Source organism: Symphalangus syndactylus, chromosome 12 (assembly GCF_028878055.3).
Source record: "Symphalangus syndactylus isolate Jambi chromosome 12, NHGRI_mSymSyn1-v2.1_pri, whole genome shotgun sequence".
NCBI lineage: Eukaryota > Metazoa > Chordata > Mammalia > Primates > Hylobatidae > Symphalangus > Symphalangus syndactylus.
Genome location: NC_072441.2, coordinates 61600113 through 61616591, shown reverse-complemented (window position 1 = coordinate 61616591; position 16479 = coordinate 61600113). Strand labels below are relative to the sequence as shown.

The 16479-nt window shown below is 40.6% G+C and overlaps 1 protein-coding gene across 4 annotated transcripts in view; it reads left to right on the top strand.

Moving 5' to 3' along the window:
- Window positions 1-13711, top strand: part of WDR47 (WD repeat domain 47) — a 78532-nt gene extending 64821 nt beyond the window's left edge. For all 4 annotated transcript variants that reach the window (XM_063624440.1, XM_063624439.1, XM_063624438.1 and 1 more), the window contains exons 11-15: window positions 158-327; window positions 831-1001; window positions 1756-1887; window positions 9174-9392; window positions 12345-13711. In XM_063624440.1, coding sequence (XP_063480510.1) covers window positions 158-327; window positions 831-1001; window positions 1756-1887; window positions 9174-9392; window positions 12345-12487 — 835 coding nt within the window. In that variant the 3' untranslated portion in view covers window positions 12488-13711. The remainder of the gene's footprint in view (window positions 1-157; window positions 328-830; window positions 1002-1755; window positions 1888-9173; window positions 9393-12344) is intronic.
- The last annotated feature ends 2768 nt before the right edge of the window (window positions 13712-16479 follow it).

Below are 16479 nucleotides of genomic sequence, written 5' to 3'. Positions count from 1 at the left end.
TAATTTTATTTCTTCTATGATTTTGAAAACTATTAATAAGCTGTTGTCTGACACGCTTTTTGTCCTTCCTTCAAGAACAACTATAATATGGAACCTCATAATAACTGATTGTAGCAAGCAAGAAATTGAAATATATTTCTGAAATTTTTCTTTTCAGTGCACATGAGACTCCTAAGCAGCCGGTGGTACGTTTTAAAAGGAATAAACATCATAAAGGATCCATTTACTGTGTGGCCTGGAGTCCTTGTGGGCAGTTATTAGCAACAGGATCAAATGACAAATACGTCAAAGTGCTGCCCTTCAATGCAGAGACTTGTAACGCAACAGGTAGGGCCCAAGTATGTAAGCAGTAGCTAGCTTACCAGCGTGTACGTTATGTTTTCTCCATGTTGTATTTCTATATTGTCTTTAATGAAATCCAAGAATATAATCTTAAAGAAGAATTTTTTAAATAATTCTAATTGTTTAGTTACATTCATGACGTATTACTCTTTCTTAGTAAATTCTTACAGGTGTCTAGGTGGTGTTTGAGTTTTATAAAATTATTATTAGAAAAATAACCTTTAAATAGCTACCAGTTGTTTTCTAGAGATCACCTGTCTTCTTTTTCTTTGGGATAAGAGACAAGATAACCCTATGGTAATAGCTATTTTGATAAAATTCTTTGCTCAGTAAACTGAAACTGCTTATAATACCAATCCCTAAATGAAAATACAAACCATATTTCTAAACCATTATTCTTGACCAGTTTTGAGGTAGTTTAGCAATCTCAAGTTATCACAGTAAGTTGAGCAGCAATTTTTTTTTTTTAATTCTTACTACTGTTTCAGGACCAGATCTGGAATTTAGTATGCATGATGGAACAATTAGAGACTTGGCATTTATGGAAGGCCCAGAAAGCGGAGGAGCTATTTTAATAAGTGCCGGAGCAGGGGATTGTAACATTTATACAACAGATTGTCAAAGAGGACAGGGCCTCCATGCTTTGAGTGGACATACTGGTATGTAATATCAGTTTCAAGTGCTGGTTTTCTTTTCAATCTGTGCTGTTTTTTCCTCTCTGCATTTTCTTTTCTAAGAGACAGGGTCTTGCTCTTATTGTCCAGATGGAGTGCAGTGGCACAATCACAGCTCACTGCAGCCTCAACCTCCTGAGCTCAAGTGATCCTCCCACCCAGCCTCCTGAGTAGCTGGGACTATAGGCACGTGCTACCACGCCTGGCTAATTTAAAAAATTTTTTGTAGATAATGGGGTCTCACTATGTTGCCCAGACTGGTCTTGAACTCCTGGGTTCAAGCAATCATCCTGTCTCGGCCTCCCAAAGTGTTGGGATTACAGGCATGAGCCACCATGCCTGGCCTAGTATGGTTTTGATGTTGTGCATTTTACTGAGTTTTATTTTATTTTTAAAATTGTCAATCTATTTGATAAATGTGAAAAATCTCTATCACATAGTATATTTGATTAACCAGACCACCACTTGCCCTGTAAATAAGGAGTACTAAGCTTTTTCTTTTTTTTTTTTTTTTTAGAGACAAGGTCTTGCACTGTTGCCCAGGCTGGAATGCAGTGGCTTGATCATAGCTCACTGCAGCCTCAAACTCCTGGGCTCCAGCAGTCCTCCTGCCTCAGCCTCCTGAGTAGCTGGGATTATAGGCATGAGCTACCTTGCCCAACTCTATAGTGCTTAGCTTTGAATATGTTATGGAAAGATACTCTCCCACCTTAATAATTGAGTATATGATCTTTTATAGGGCATATTTTAGCACTTTATACCTGGAGTGGCTGGATGATTGCATCTGGTTCCCAAGATAAGACTGTTAGATTTTGGGATCTTCGAGTACCCAGTTGTGTTCGTGTTGTTGGCACAACATTTCATGGAACTGGTAGGTTTTTCTTTAAATGATATATATGAGAAAAAAGCTTTGTAAATTACACTAGCCTACTTCCTCTCCCCTGCAATATAAAAAATAGAAAAAATTGTGAAATAAATACTTGATATTTTATTAGTTACTTTCAGTTCTTTCAAAATACTTTCATTTGTTACCTTATTTGTAAAAATAATATTCAGCTTAGGGAACCAAGGCCTAGGGAGATTAAATATAATGTCCCAGATTGTCTGTTAGCAGGGCCATTTTAGAATGCAGACCTTTAGAAACATTTTTTAAAATGCATGCACATGGCAAAAAGTGAAATTGAACAAAAGAGTGTACTATTTTCTTTCCATTCCTATTTCCTGCTCTCTCTTTCACTAAAGGACCTATTTCTTATTTATTCTTCCAGAAATATTCTATAAATATATAACCAGAAAGTTTGTATGTATCCTAATCTCCCTTCTCCTATAAACACAAATGCACACACACAGAAATGGTAGCATGCACTACAAATTTCTCTTTCTAAACTTAACAGTATGTCTTGGATTGTTCCATGTACTGTTCTTTGCATTGTACCACCTTTTTGTTTTTTTCTTGAGATGGAGTCTCACACTGTCGCCCAGGCTGGAGTGCAGTGGTGCAATTTCGGCTCACTGCAAGCTCCGCCTCCCGGGTTCATGCCATTCTCCTGCCTCAGCCTCCCGAGTAGCTGGGACTACAGGCGTCTGCCACCATGCCCAGCTAATTTTTTGCATTTTTTAGTAGAGACGGGGTTTCACCGTGTTGGCCAGGATGGTCTTGATCTCCTATCCTCATGATCTGCTCGCCTCAGCCTCCCAAAGTGCTGGGATTACAGGCATGAGCCACCACGCCCGGCCACATCGTACCACCTTTTAAGCATGGTATCTAAGAGTGACACAGTATTCTGCCACTATCCTTATTTTATTCTAATGTACCTTTTCTGCCTTTGTAGTTTTTTTTGTTGTTGCTGTTGAGACAGAATCTCCCTCTGTCACCCAGGCTGGAGTGCAGTGCCACAATCTTGGCTCACTGCAACCTCTGCCTCCCAGGTTCAGGTGATTCTCCTGTCTCAGCCTCCTGAGTAGCTGAGACTACAGGTGCCCACCACCACACCCGGCAAATTTGGTATTTTTAGTAGAGATGGGGTTTCACCATATTGGCCAGGCTGGTCTCAAACTCCTGACCTCAGGTGATCCACCTGCCTCGGCCTCCCAAAGTGCTGGGATTACAGGTGTGAGCCACCACGCCTGGTCCTTTGTAGTTTTTAATAGCAGAATTAGAAGAGAATTCTATGGTACTATTCCAAGTGAAAAGGTCTGCCTTGTATTCTAAATTTTTGGTGTTTTTGTTTTTGTTTTTTTTTGTGATGGAGTCTAGCTCTTTTGCCCAGGCTGGAGTACAGTGGCACTATCTCAGCTCACTGCAAGCTCCACCTCCTGGGTTCACACCATTCTCCTGCCTCAGCCTCCCGAGTAGCTGGGACTACAGATGCCCGCCACCACGCCCCACTAATTTTTTGTATTTTTGGTAGAGACGGGGTTTCACCATGTTAGCCAGGATGGTCTTGATCTCCTGACCTCGTGATCTGCCTGCCTCGGCCTCCCAAAGTGCTGGGATTACAGGCGTGAGCCACTGCGCCTGGCCTGGTGTTTTTTTTAATGCCTTGTTTATTCTTTTGAGTTTCATGGACTTTTTTCTGCACTTTGATTCAAACCAGATATGATGTTTTACAGCACATTTGAGTCCAGGATCATTGATTTGTTAAAATTTAGTTTGTATCATTTTCAAAATTAATATATGACATAGTTTAAGGCAGCAGTCCCCAACCTTTTTGGCACCCACCAGGAATCAGTTTTGTGGAAGACAATTTTTCCATGGGTTGGGTGGGAAGGGGTAGGGATGGTTTAGGGATGAAATCACAGATCATCAGGCATTAGATTCTCATAAGGAGCACGCCATAAGGAGCACGCAACCTAGATACCTTACATGCTCAGTTCACAATAGGGTTCCTGCTCCTATGAGCATCGAATGCCATCACTGATCTGACAGGAGGCGGAGCTCAGGTGGTAATGATCACTTACTTGTCGCTCACCTCGTGCTGTGTGGCCTGGTGCCTAACAGGCCATAGACTGCTATCAGTCATTGGCCTGGGGCTTGGGGACCCCTGGTTTAAGAAATCAAGCAATTTAATAAGGCTTATTAAGAAAAACAGCATTGCCCTGGTTAAAATAATGTAAACAATGACTACTGATCTAACCAAAACTGATGTAACTATATTGAAAAGATGTGGAGAGAGGAAGAATTTGTATGTAAATAAAGGAAATATTCATATTTATTTAATTTATTTTCTTATCTTTAGGATTATTTATTGACTTCCTACCATAGAAGATTAAGATTTAACTTTTTCATGTGCCTTTCCAACTCCCATCATCCCACATTCACATATATTTTTCCTCTCTCTGCATCTTTTCTTTTTTTTGTTTTTTGTTTTGTTTTGTTCTGAGACAGGGTCTTGTTCTGTCACCCAGTCTGGAATGCAGTGTCGCAGTCATGGCTCACTGCAGTTTTGAATTCCGGGTTCAAGCCATCCTCCTGCCTTAGCTTCCCGAGTGGCTGGGACCACAGGCACACACTACCCTGCCCAGCCCCTCTGCATCTTTTTGATATATCAGTTTTGGTTAGCTCAGTTAGTCATTGTTTACATTATTTTAACCAGGACGATGCCATTCATAGCTTATTTTTTTCCTGTGTATATTTTCCTTGGGGTTAATTGTGTTTTTTTGTTTGTTTATTTGTGTAGTTTCTATACACTTAACCACTAATTTATTTTTAAACTCTAGCTTTTTACATTATTTTCAGGCCCTTTTTCTCCACTTCAGAGACTTCTAGTTTTTGGTCGTCTTCTGTCTCTGATAACATTAATGTCTTCCTATTACTGTATCTCTCCTCCTCTGCTTCTCTATCATGTACATACAAACATTTTATAGAATTGGCAGTGCCAAAAATTCATCTCTTGATGTCCTTATCCGCCTTCTAGCTCTCACCCTTAATTTTTGCTTCCTTTTTTACTCAGATATCTCAAAAGTCTTGCCTATATATACTGTTCACCATTTCCTTACCCTCAGTGTTTAACTTATTCTAATCTGGTTCCTGCTGCAACCATTATAACAAATGCTGTCTTTTTCAAGATCACCAACAAACTTCCGGTTGTTAAATCACTTTTATATCTTAATTTTGCATCAGCTCTCAGTGTCATGCAACACAGTTGACTTCCACTTTTCTTTCAGGCTTTCTGCTATTCTCTTACCTTTCTGGGTAATTTTTCCTTTGCTGGCTCTTTCTCTTTGCTCAATTTCTAAATTCTGGCATTCCCTAGGGCTCAGGACTTTAGTGTCTTTTCTTTCTCTAGATGATTGCATCCATTTCCCTGGCTTTAAGTGTAACTCATATGCTGAAAGACTTATATTTTTATCTCTAGCTGAAACCTATTCTGTGTGCTAGGCTCATAAAATTCTTTTTTTTGTTTTTGTTTTTGTTCTTTTTTTCTTTTGAGACGGAGTCTCTCTCTCTCGCCCAGGTTGCCTAGGCTGGAGTGCAGTGTCGTGATCTCGGCTCACTGCAAGCTCTGCCTCCCGGGTTCATGCCATTCTCCTCCCTCAGCCTCCCCAGTAGCTGGGACTACAGTCGCCTGCTACTATGCCCGGCTAATTTTTTTGTATTTTTTTTAGTAGAGACAGGGTTTCACCGTGTTAGCCAGGATGGTCTTGATCTCCTGACCTCGTGATCCACCTGCCTCAGCCTCCCAAAGTGCTGGGATGACAGGCGTGAGCCACCACGCCCAGCCTTCTTTTTTTTTTAATTAAAGGAAAGGAGGGACTTTAATCTTTATTTATGGGACACTGTAAGAGATGAAATTTCACATAGAAATTAAAATGCATTCAGAGGACAAGCTTCATACAGTATATATAGCTTGGAACTGTTCAAGTATAGTTTCAGTGTAAAAAGTGCTACAATAACAAGTCACATTTAAAAAGAGTTCTTTTTTTTTTTTTTTTTTTAAGAGAGAGTTTCACTTTCGTCGCCCAGACTGGAGTGCAGTGGCGCAATCTCTTCTCACTGCAACTTCCGTCTCCCAGGTTCAAGTGATTCTCCTGCCTCAGCCTCCCGAGTAGCTAGGACCGCAGGTGCGTGCCACCACGCCCAGCTCATTTTTGTTTTTGAGAGTCTTACTTTGTCGCCCAGGCTGGAGTGCCATGGTGCAATCTCAGCTTACGGCAACCTCTGCCTCCTGGGTTCAAGCGATTTTCATGCCCCAGCCAGGCACCACCACGCCCAGCTCATTTTTGTATTTTTAGTGGAGGCGAGGTTTCACCATGTTAGCCAGGCTGGTCTCGAACTTCTGACCTTAGGTGATCTGCCCGCATTGGCCTCCCAAAATGCTGGGATTACAGGCGTAAGCCACTGTGCCTGGCCTTAAAAAGAGTTCTTAGTAGAGAAACAGTAAGACAAACTTATACCAAACATGGTATATAACAACTTTATGTCTCAGCTACATGATCTAAATGTTCTGGGAATTGCACCTGGCCGGGCGTGGTGGCTCATGCCTGTAATCCCAGCACTTTGGGAGGCCGAGGTGGGCGGATTTCCTGAGGGTCAGGAGCTTGAGACCAGTCTGGCCAACATGGTGAAACCCTGCCTCTACTAAAAATACAAAAAAATTAGCTGGGCGTGGTGGTGGGCGCCTGTAATCCCAGCTACTCGGGAGGCTGAGGCAGGAGAATTGCTCAAACCTGGGAGGCGGAGGTTGTAGTGAGCAGAGATCATGCCACTGCACTCCAGCCTGGGTGACAGAGTGAGACTCTGTCTCAAAAAAAAAAAAAACAAAAAACCCAGTTACTTATTTTCCTCTTTATTGCTACCACTCTAGGATAAATAGGATAAACCACCATCATCTCTCAACTGAACCACTGCAATAGCGTCCTTAGCGTACACTTTCACTTGTGCTCCCTTTAGTCTGCGATCCACATAGCAGTCAAAGTATGCTTTTGAAAAAATAAACCTGGTCACCTCACACCTTCAGTGACTTTAAATCTTAAAGTACACACTTGTTATCATGACCTACAGGAGCCTGCTTGATTTGGCATTTTTACCCTTCTAGTCTCATCTCAGATCACTTACTTTTTTCTTTTCAATTCCTGGAACATGCCAAGCTCCTCCCATGTCCAGTGAAGCCATATGCTGTTTCCTTAGTTGGAAATGTTCCTCCTCTTGGCTTCTTATGGTTAGGTCCTTCTTGTCTTTAGGTCTTAACTTCAATGCCACCTGGCCAGAGACGCCTTCTTTGACTTACCTAATTGGGACCTCACCATTATTTTCTATTACTGAACTCTTATCACTATTTAAAATTATGTACTTGTTTGCTTGTTTAGTGCTTACCTCCTCCAATAGATTTTAAGTTTCATCAAGGCAGCAATGATACCTGTTTTATTTTCAGAAGAGGTTTAGCACCTACCATAGTGCCTGGCCTAAGGGAGTAGTGATTTAATAACTTTTTTGAGTAAACGAATGAAGATTTTTGTTGACACTAAAAACTTTGTACGTGTAAAACTAAACTCTTTGTATTTCTCCTCTAAATCAGTTATTCTTCCCCCTTCCTTACTGTTTTTTTTTTTTTTTACCTTCCCTAGTTTTGATAATGGTTCTCTTATTTTCTCATGCAACTAGATTTGAAATCTGGGACTCATTTTTGCTTTATTTTAATTAACTGCCCCACTCAGGCAGTTAATTTCCAAGACTGTTGACTGTCTATTCAGGTTTTGTTCCTGAAATCTTTCTTGTCTTCTAGTGGCCTCTTTTGTTCTACAATCTTTCCACTTTAATTTGATACACATTTTCACTTAGATTAATCTACGCAAAGTACTGCTCGAATCATGTAATTCTCTTGCTTAGAAACCTACAATGATGCTTTACTGTTTACAGAGACAAGTTCAAAACTCTGCAGTTTGAGATTTAGGCGCTTGATGGCCTGGCCCTAACCTACCTTTTGCATTTCAGTTTCAAGCTGCCTTTCATGTTAACTTTTGTTAAAAGTTAAACTTTCAACTCCAGCCAAACTGATCTACCTTCCTGTAAGCTGTTTTTTACTTTTCCTCTAAACTTTTTCTCATGTAATTCTTCCTGATCATAATAGCCCTCTTCTCTTTCAGTATTTCAAGAAAATATTATTCTTTATTACATATAAAGGTATGTGTTTGCCTGTGTATACATACATACATACTCTTATTTATACTATTTATTGTTTTTTAAAGTCTAACTTGTGTCCCATTTTTTTGTGAAGTCTTCCTAGACCACTTTGGTCTAGAGCAGTGTTACTCAAACTTTTATTTATTTATTTATTTATTTATTTATTTATTTATTTGAGACAGGGTCTCACTCTGTCTCAAAAAAATTTATTTATTTTTTTTGAGATGGAGTCTTGCTCTATCACCCAGGTTGGAGTGCAGTGGTGCAATCTCAGCTCACTGCAACCTCCGCCTCCCAGGTTGAAGCGATTCTCCTGCCTCAGCGTCGTGAGTAGCTGGGATTACAGGCACGCGCCACTACGCTTGGCTGACTTTTGTATTTTTAGTAGAGATGGAGTTTCACCATGTTGGCCAGGCTGGTCTCGATCTCCTGACCTGTGATCCACCTGCCTCCGACTCCCAAAGTGCTGGATTACAGGCATGAGCCACTGCACCCAGCCTCTTTATTTATTTTATTTCTGGGAGACAGGGATTCAAGTTGCCCTGAATATATGCCCCCAAGAGCTTATTTTCTGTTCACAGTTCCTATTGGCAGTAATCATGTATTGCTTTAGTACATTTCCTATACTGTTGTCCTAAAATACATTTTGTTACTGAATTTCTTGTCTCTTTAACTACACTCTTAGCTGGGTATAGGAGCATTTCTAGACACTTAGTAGTGAAAACACTGGATTGAGAAAAGTGGTTTCTGTAGCATGGCTCGTCTATTGCACTATAGGTGATGCTGTTGCACACAGTTCTCTCAAATGACAAAAAATGGACTTTCTCGTTTCTTACAAAATTTTGTTTAGGCCTCGGGCCTTAAAAGGACACAAATGTTTATTGGTTAACTGTTAATTTGGATTTTTTCATAGCTGAACAGTATTGATAAACTACATTAAATCGTTAGTATATGGTTCAATGAACATAATTAGCTGTGTTGCCATTTGGGTATATTGATTTTCTGTATTTAAACTTTCATTCCTACCACTACAGGAAGTGCAGTGGCATCTGTAGCTGTAGATCCCAGTGGTCGTCTCTTAGCCACAGGTCAAGAAGATTCTAGCTGCATGTTGTATGACATAAGAGGAGGAAGAATGGTACAAAGTTATCACCCTCATTCCAGTGATGTTCGCTCTGTTCGATTCTCCCCTGGAGCTCACTACTTGCTAACAGGCTCTTATGATATGAAAATAAAGGTGACAGACCTACAAGGTGAATTGAGATTGACTTCTCTGTTTTTAGTCTTTCCTGTTCTATTTGGGGCCTTTATTTTTTTGTTAATGTGATGTGGTTGATTATATAATATTTTCAATTATTTTATAGTATTTATTTAGCAGATTCTGAGACTATTAAGATATATAATAGCAAATTATTAAATAAGCAGTGAATAGTCTTATTGTTAGGTTTTGTTTTTGTTTTCATAGAGGCAGGGGCTCACTATGTTGCCCAGGCTGGTCTCGAACTCCTGGGCTCAAGTGATCCATCCGCCTTCGTCTCCCAAAGTGCTGGGATTACAGGCGTGAGCCACCATGCCCAGCCTGTTTTTGTTTTTGAGACAGGGTCTCGCTCTGTCGCCCAGGCTGGAGTGCTGTGGTGTGATCTTAGCTCACTGTATCCTCTATCTCCCCTGCTCAAGTGATCCTCCCACCTCAGCCCTGCAAGTAGCTAGGACTACAGGTGCATGCCACCACAACTGGCTAATATTTGTATCTTTTGTAGAGACAAAGTTTTGCCATGTTGCGCAGGCTGGTCTCGAACTTCTGAGCTCAAGTGATCTGCCTGCATCGGCCTCCCAGAGTGCTGGGATTATAGGCATGAGCCATCATGCCCAACCTTATTGTTGGTTTTTGATTTTTTTTTTGAGGCAGGGTCTCACTCTTTCACCCAGGCTGGAATGCAGTGGCACGATTACTGCTCACTACACCCTTGACCTCCTGGGTTCAAGTGATCCTTCTGCCTCAGCGTCCGAATAGCTGGAACTACATCTGTGCACCACCATGGATGGCAAATTTTTAAAATTTTTTTGTAAAGATGGGATCTTGCCATGTTGCCCAGGCTGGTCTTGAACTCCAGGCCTCAAGTGATCCTCCTGCCTCCGCTTAAGATATTTTTTAAAATCAACATTTATTTATAGTGACTCATTCTGAGATAAATGATGGATTTGTGTACTGTTATTAGCTTCTACATTAAAAAATCATTAGCATACAATCTTTGTAATTAGGTCTTAGTATCTAGTTTTAGTTTTAAACATTCATCAAGCAAAGATTTATTGTATATCAATTAGGGACTGATAGATGAGAATAAGACAGTTAATTCCCTCCCTGATGGAGCTTGTATTTTAGAGGTCAATAAAAAGTAAACCAATAAACAATGTAATTTTAGGTATTAGTGCTGTTTAAAAAATTAGCATGGTAGGGAGATAGTGACTAGGGTGAATAGGGGAAGGCTATTTATTTATTTTGAGACGGAGTCTTGTTCTGTTGCCCAGGCTGGAGTGCAGTGGTGCATCTCGGCTCACTGCAGGGGGAAGGCTATTTTAAATAGGATAATTGGAGTAGGTCTCTCCAAGGAAATGCCATTTGCATAGAGACCAGAATGATGAGGAGGAACAAGCCAGGCCAGGACCCTAGGAGAAGAGCACAGCAAGTATAAAGATGTTGAAGTAGGAACCATTTTAGCACGTTCATGACACTACAAGAAGATAATGCGGCCGGAACTTAGTGAACTAAGAGAGACACAGAAGAATAAATCAGAGGCAGGGGTTTATAGTCTTTTTTTTTTTTTTTGAGACTGACTCTTGCTCTGTCACCCAGGCTGGAGTGCAGTGGCGCGATCTCGGCTCACTGCAAGCTCCGCCTCCCAGGTTCACACCATTCTCCTGCCTCAGCCTCCCAAGTAGCTGGAACCACAGGTGCCTGCCACCACACCCAGCTAATTTTTTGTATTTTTAGTAGAGACGGGGTTTCACCGTGTTAGCCTCGATCTTGATGGTCTCGATCTCCTGACCTCGTGATCTGCCTGCCTCGGCCTCCCAAAGTGCTGGGATTATAGGCGTGAGCCACTGCGCCCGGCCTACAGACATTTTTTTAAGGGCTTTGTTTTTAATAGCAGTTATAGGTTAACAGCAAAATTGAGAGATACAGAGATTTCCCATATACTCCTGACCCACACATGCATAGCCTGCCTCCCCCATTATCAGTATCCCCTTCCACAGTGGTACATTTATTATAGTTGGTGGGCTATAAGCATTTTAAAAAGTATAACGTGAAGCCTTTGGAAGATTTGAAATGGGAGGGATAGAAGCTGAATTATATTTTTAGAGAATTTGGGGTTCTGTAGGGAGAGTAGATTGTAAGGGGGGCAAGAGTAGAAATATAAATGTCAGTGAGGAGGCTGTTGGAATAGTTCAGGTGAGATGATGGTGGCTTGGACTAGGTTGGTGGAGGTGGAGGTAGTAAGAAATGACTAAATTTGAGATATATTTTGTTTGGATTAGATTTGGGGAGTGAGGGGAAAAGGAATCAATGACGATTCCTAGGTTTTTGTCATGAGCAACCAGATGGTGCCATTGAGATAAGGGAGGCAGGTGAGGGGGGGAACAGGTTTAGGCAAGAAAACCAAGAGTTTGGTTTTAGACAAGTTTAACTTAGGATGACTATCAGACAATCAAGTGAGATGTTGAATGACTGTTTGGATACTAGTCTGGAGCTCAGGTGAGAACTCAAGTTTGGAGATAAAATATGTATGAATTGTAAATATATAAATGGCCATGTTGCTAGATGAAATTTTTTTAGGAAGTTAGGTACAGAGAGAACAGAGGAAATCTGAGGGTTGACTCCTGGGATTCACCAAGCTTTAAGTCAAGAAGAAAAGGGAAACTACCGAAAGATGGAGTGGCACTGAAATCAGGGAGAAATCAAGTTGAGAGAATTTCCGAGAGAGAGAGAGGCAACTTGTCAAATGTTGCTGTGTGGGTATATGTTACCAAATACTAATAGCATAATTAGGTAGTTAGTAATTTATCCCTGTATAAACCTTTCAATGTATTGTATTAATGTAGTTTAAGATTTTTTATACTGTAATGTCTTAAAGTAACAAGAAGTCTATAAAATCTATACATATACTTATTTTGCATTGTAAATCAACATCTCTTTTCTAATTTAGGGGACCTCACCAAGCAGCTTCCTATCATGGTGGTGGGGGAGCACAAGGACAAAGTGATTCAGTGCAGATGGCACACCCAGGATCTTTCCTTCCTGTCATCCTCTGCAGATAGAACTGTCACCCTCTGGACTTACAATGGGTAGAGCACACCGCATGTCAGTCTATGCAGCAAAAGCACAGAGACTTAAGACTACTGAGTTGTGAAAATTACAAATCTGAAGAATATAGTGTCCAGGAAAGTGGTTTAGCACGAAGAGGCCCCTTATTACCATGTATCCCACTGATAGGAGGTGTTGGGTGGTGTTATTCCGCAGTGCTTTCAGTCTTCCATGTGAGCTCGTGCTGCTGTGACCTGCTGTATGTAGTCTCGTTGCCAAAGTCTGCAGAAGAGCTCTTCCGTTGTTGGTGTGCACTCCAAGTCAAGATGGACAACGTGTTTATGGTTTAGTATTAAATGCATTCCTTGGTCTTTGCCTAAATAACAGTTTTATATGCATACTGAAATGGAATTATACTTCAACTATATTATTAAATGTAATGCAACCAAGTTCCTCCCAGATTAAACATCCCAGGTGTTCAGAATTACTTTTGCTCTTCTCACGATCCCATATTGTATTATCATTTGTCTTCTAGAGGTCAGAATTCCATAATATATGTCATTCAAAAGTTACATGGTTGCTTTCACTTAAGGATCATTATGGAGTTTAAAGATGAATGCAAAACTGCTTCTTAGTTCACTACATGGTATAGGCCCTTTCTTTTTTCTTAAACCCAGGGATACAATTATTTTGTCATATAATTTTGTTTCAGGCTAAAAGGTAAATGTGTTTGCTTCAGAAACTTGTTAACTTCAGTTTTTTGAATGCAACAGGATACCTCCCTTCCAAACTGAACTGTAGAAGCAGAGCAGCAGCAGTTATGTGATGCAACACTTGATGGTACAGTAAATTTACTGGCTAGCATTTTTCTTCTTAAAAATTAAAATCCCTGACATAGACCATAGCATGGCTTGAAATGCTATGTCTGCATGATAATTTAAAATGGAAGATTTAAACTTTGCACTCCAAAAGCTTATTTGGATTTTTTTCTTGCACTGTTTTGTGTAATGCAGAATAATGATTTTATTTCTACAGCTTTGTAGATTCTAACATTTATGTATCTTTATTTTCATATTGTATAGTAATTTTACTTTAAATTATTTAAATAGGCTATTTTATTTATTTCAAATGCAGTTGTATTGGTTCTCATTATTGAACTGTCTGTGCACTGTATGTAGCAAGCATTTTTCATCTGTTGTATACAAGTGGAAAGGGTATTAGAAGTGTAACTGTGCTATTATTTCAATAAAGACCTCTTGACATTTAAAACTGTTTATGTTCCTCAGTCTTTGGCTTTCAAAAGAATGTTATTTTTTCAGTTTACTTGGAGAAATTGAGGTCCAATGGATGAAGCCCATAATCAGTTTCTTAGATTTCTTTCTAAAGTTCTTCTTCTAATTTGCTTTTTAATCCTTGGCAACTGTATAACTTAACAAAAAAATAATTTTTCTAAAAATGGGGTCTTGCTTTGTCCAGGTTGGTCTTGAACTCTTGGCCTCAAGTGATTCTCCTGAGTCAACCTCCTGAAGTGTTGGGATTACGGGTATCAGCCATTGTGCCTGGCCTGTATAACTTTTGTGTGTCTTCTGTCTCTTTTATCCAAGATTTAGAGAACTTTCTATCCTTAATATATTGTGAAAGTTGACTAATAAAAGCCTAACAATATGTATAAATTCGAACTCAAGAGTATGAATATGTCGAATTAGGTAATCACCCAAGAGGTTCACCATGCCCTCTGCCTAGATAGAGCCAATTTATTCAAGACAAGGGAATTGCAATAAAGAGTTATTCATGCAGAGCCAGCTGTGCAGAAGACTGGAGTTTTATTATCACTCAAATCACTCTCCCTGAGCATTCCAGGATCAGAGTTTTTAAGGATAATTTGGTGGGTGGGGTTCACTCCTAGTAAATTGGGAGTGCTGAGGGGTTGGGTTGGAGATGAAATCATAGGGAGTCAAATCTGTCTTCTTGAGTCAGTTCCTGGGTGGGGTCCACAAGATGAGCCAGTTTACCAATATGGCTGATGCCAGCTGATCCATCAAGTGCAGGGTCTGGGAAATATCCCAATCTCTGATCTTAGGTTTTATAATAATGATGTTATCCCCAGGAGCAATATGGGGAGGGTCAGAATCTCGTAGCCTCCAGCTCTATGACTCCTAAACTGTAATTTCTAATCTTGTGGCTAATTTGTTAGTCCTACAAAGGAGGCAGTCTGGTCCCCAGGCAAGAAGGGGGTTTGTTTTGGGAAAGAGCTATTAATTTTTTTTTTTTTTGAGACAGAGTCTCGCTCTGTTGCCCAGACTGGAGTGCAGTGGTGCGAACTCAGGCTCGGTGCGAACTCAGGTTCACTGCAACCTCCGCCTCCAGCAATTCTCCTGCCTCAGCCTCCCAAGTAGCTGGGATTACAGGTGTGCACCACCACACCCAGCTAATTTTTGTATTTTTAGTAGAGATGGGGTTTCGCCATGTTGGCCAGGCTGGTCTTGAACTCCTGACCTCAAGTGATCTGCCTGCCTTGGCCTCCAAAAGTGCTGGAATTACAGGCATGAGCCACTGTGCCTGGCCAGAGCTGTTATTTTTGTTTCAAACTATAAACTATAAATTCCTCCCAAAGTTAGTTTGGCCCACGCCCGGGAATGAACAAGGACAGCTTGGAAGCAAGATGGAGTTGGTGAGGTCAGATCTCTTTCACTGTCTCAGTTATAATTTTGCAATTGCAACTTAGGAAGAAATAAAATACAGCTAGCTTGTGGGTATTCGATAGGTACACAAATTTTCTACCTTTCAGGCATGCAGAAGGGAATTCTGCTAAAAGTAGGCCACAGTCTTTTTTTTTTTTTTTTTTTTTTTCCAGATGAAGTCTCTCACTCTTGTCCCCAGGCTGGAGTGCAATGGCATGACCTTGGCTCACTGCAACCTCCACCTCCCAGGTTCAAGCGATTATCCTGCCTCAGCCTCCCGAGTAGCTGGGATTACAGGCGCTGGCCACCACTCCTGGCTAGTTTTTGTATTTTCAGTAGAGACAGAGTTTCACCATGTTGGCCAGGCTGGTCTCGAACTCCTGACCTCAGGTGATCTGCCTGCCTCGGCCTCCCAAAGTGCTGGGAATACAGGCATGAGCCAAGCCACCATGCCCGGCCCAGTCTCTTCTTTAGTTTACTTTCATGTTGAATTTCACACATTTTATATATTAGATAAGTTGTGTTAAGTTTAAAACTAGGAAAATAAGCTATTTCTTAGAGACCAGTTCAAGTTCATGGTTAAAAATATTCATAAAATTGTGTATTCCACCTTCATCACTGTCAGGGAGAAGAGATTTTCCTGGACATGAGGTATGGAATTCATTTCTTTTACTGCAGTACATTAGATAATAAGCACCAAGTCCGGGTGTGGTGGCTCACGCCTATAATCCCAGGACTTTGGGAGGCTGAGCGGGTGGATCACTTGAGGTCAGGAGTTCGAGACCAGCCTGGCCAACAGAGTGAGGACTAAGCTCCGATTTTTTTTTTTTTTTTTTTTTTTTTTTTAAATCTTGCTATCTAAGGGGTCTGGAGAGTAATGCCTTACAAACCATGAATTCTTATCAGATGGGTTTTATTTAATCATGTATATCGTGACTTACTTTCCAATCTGACTCTGGCATAACAAGAAAATCAAAATGTTTTACCCCAAAATACATTTCCTTGCCATACCTTGAAATTGCCCTGCAAAGTCTTTTGTGGGAAAAATGCACATCCTATAGAGAATCCCTTTTCCCCTTTGTTTTCCTTCCTTTCTTTCCAGATCCAGGAGATAATCAGCTAAGAACCAGGCACCTTTTTAATTCCTGTAAGAAACATTTTACAACCTGCTCTCTCTGAAGTCTTTTATCTGAGCGCTTCCTCTGCCCAATAAAACTCCGTCTCCACAATCTTTTATCTTAACCTGAACATTCCCTTTGATCCCAGGTCTTCAGACAAACTCAACCGTCAACCAGAAAATGTTTAAATTTACCTATAGCCTGGAAGCCCCTGCTTTGAGTTGTCCCGACTTTCTAA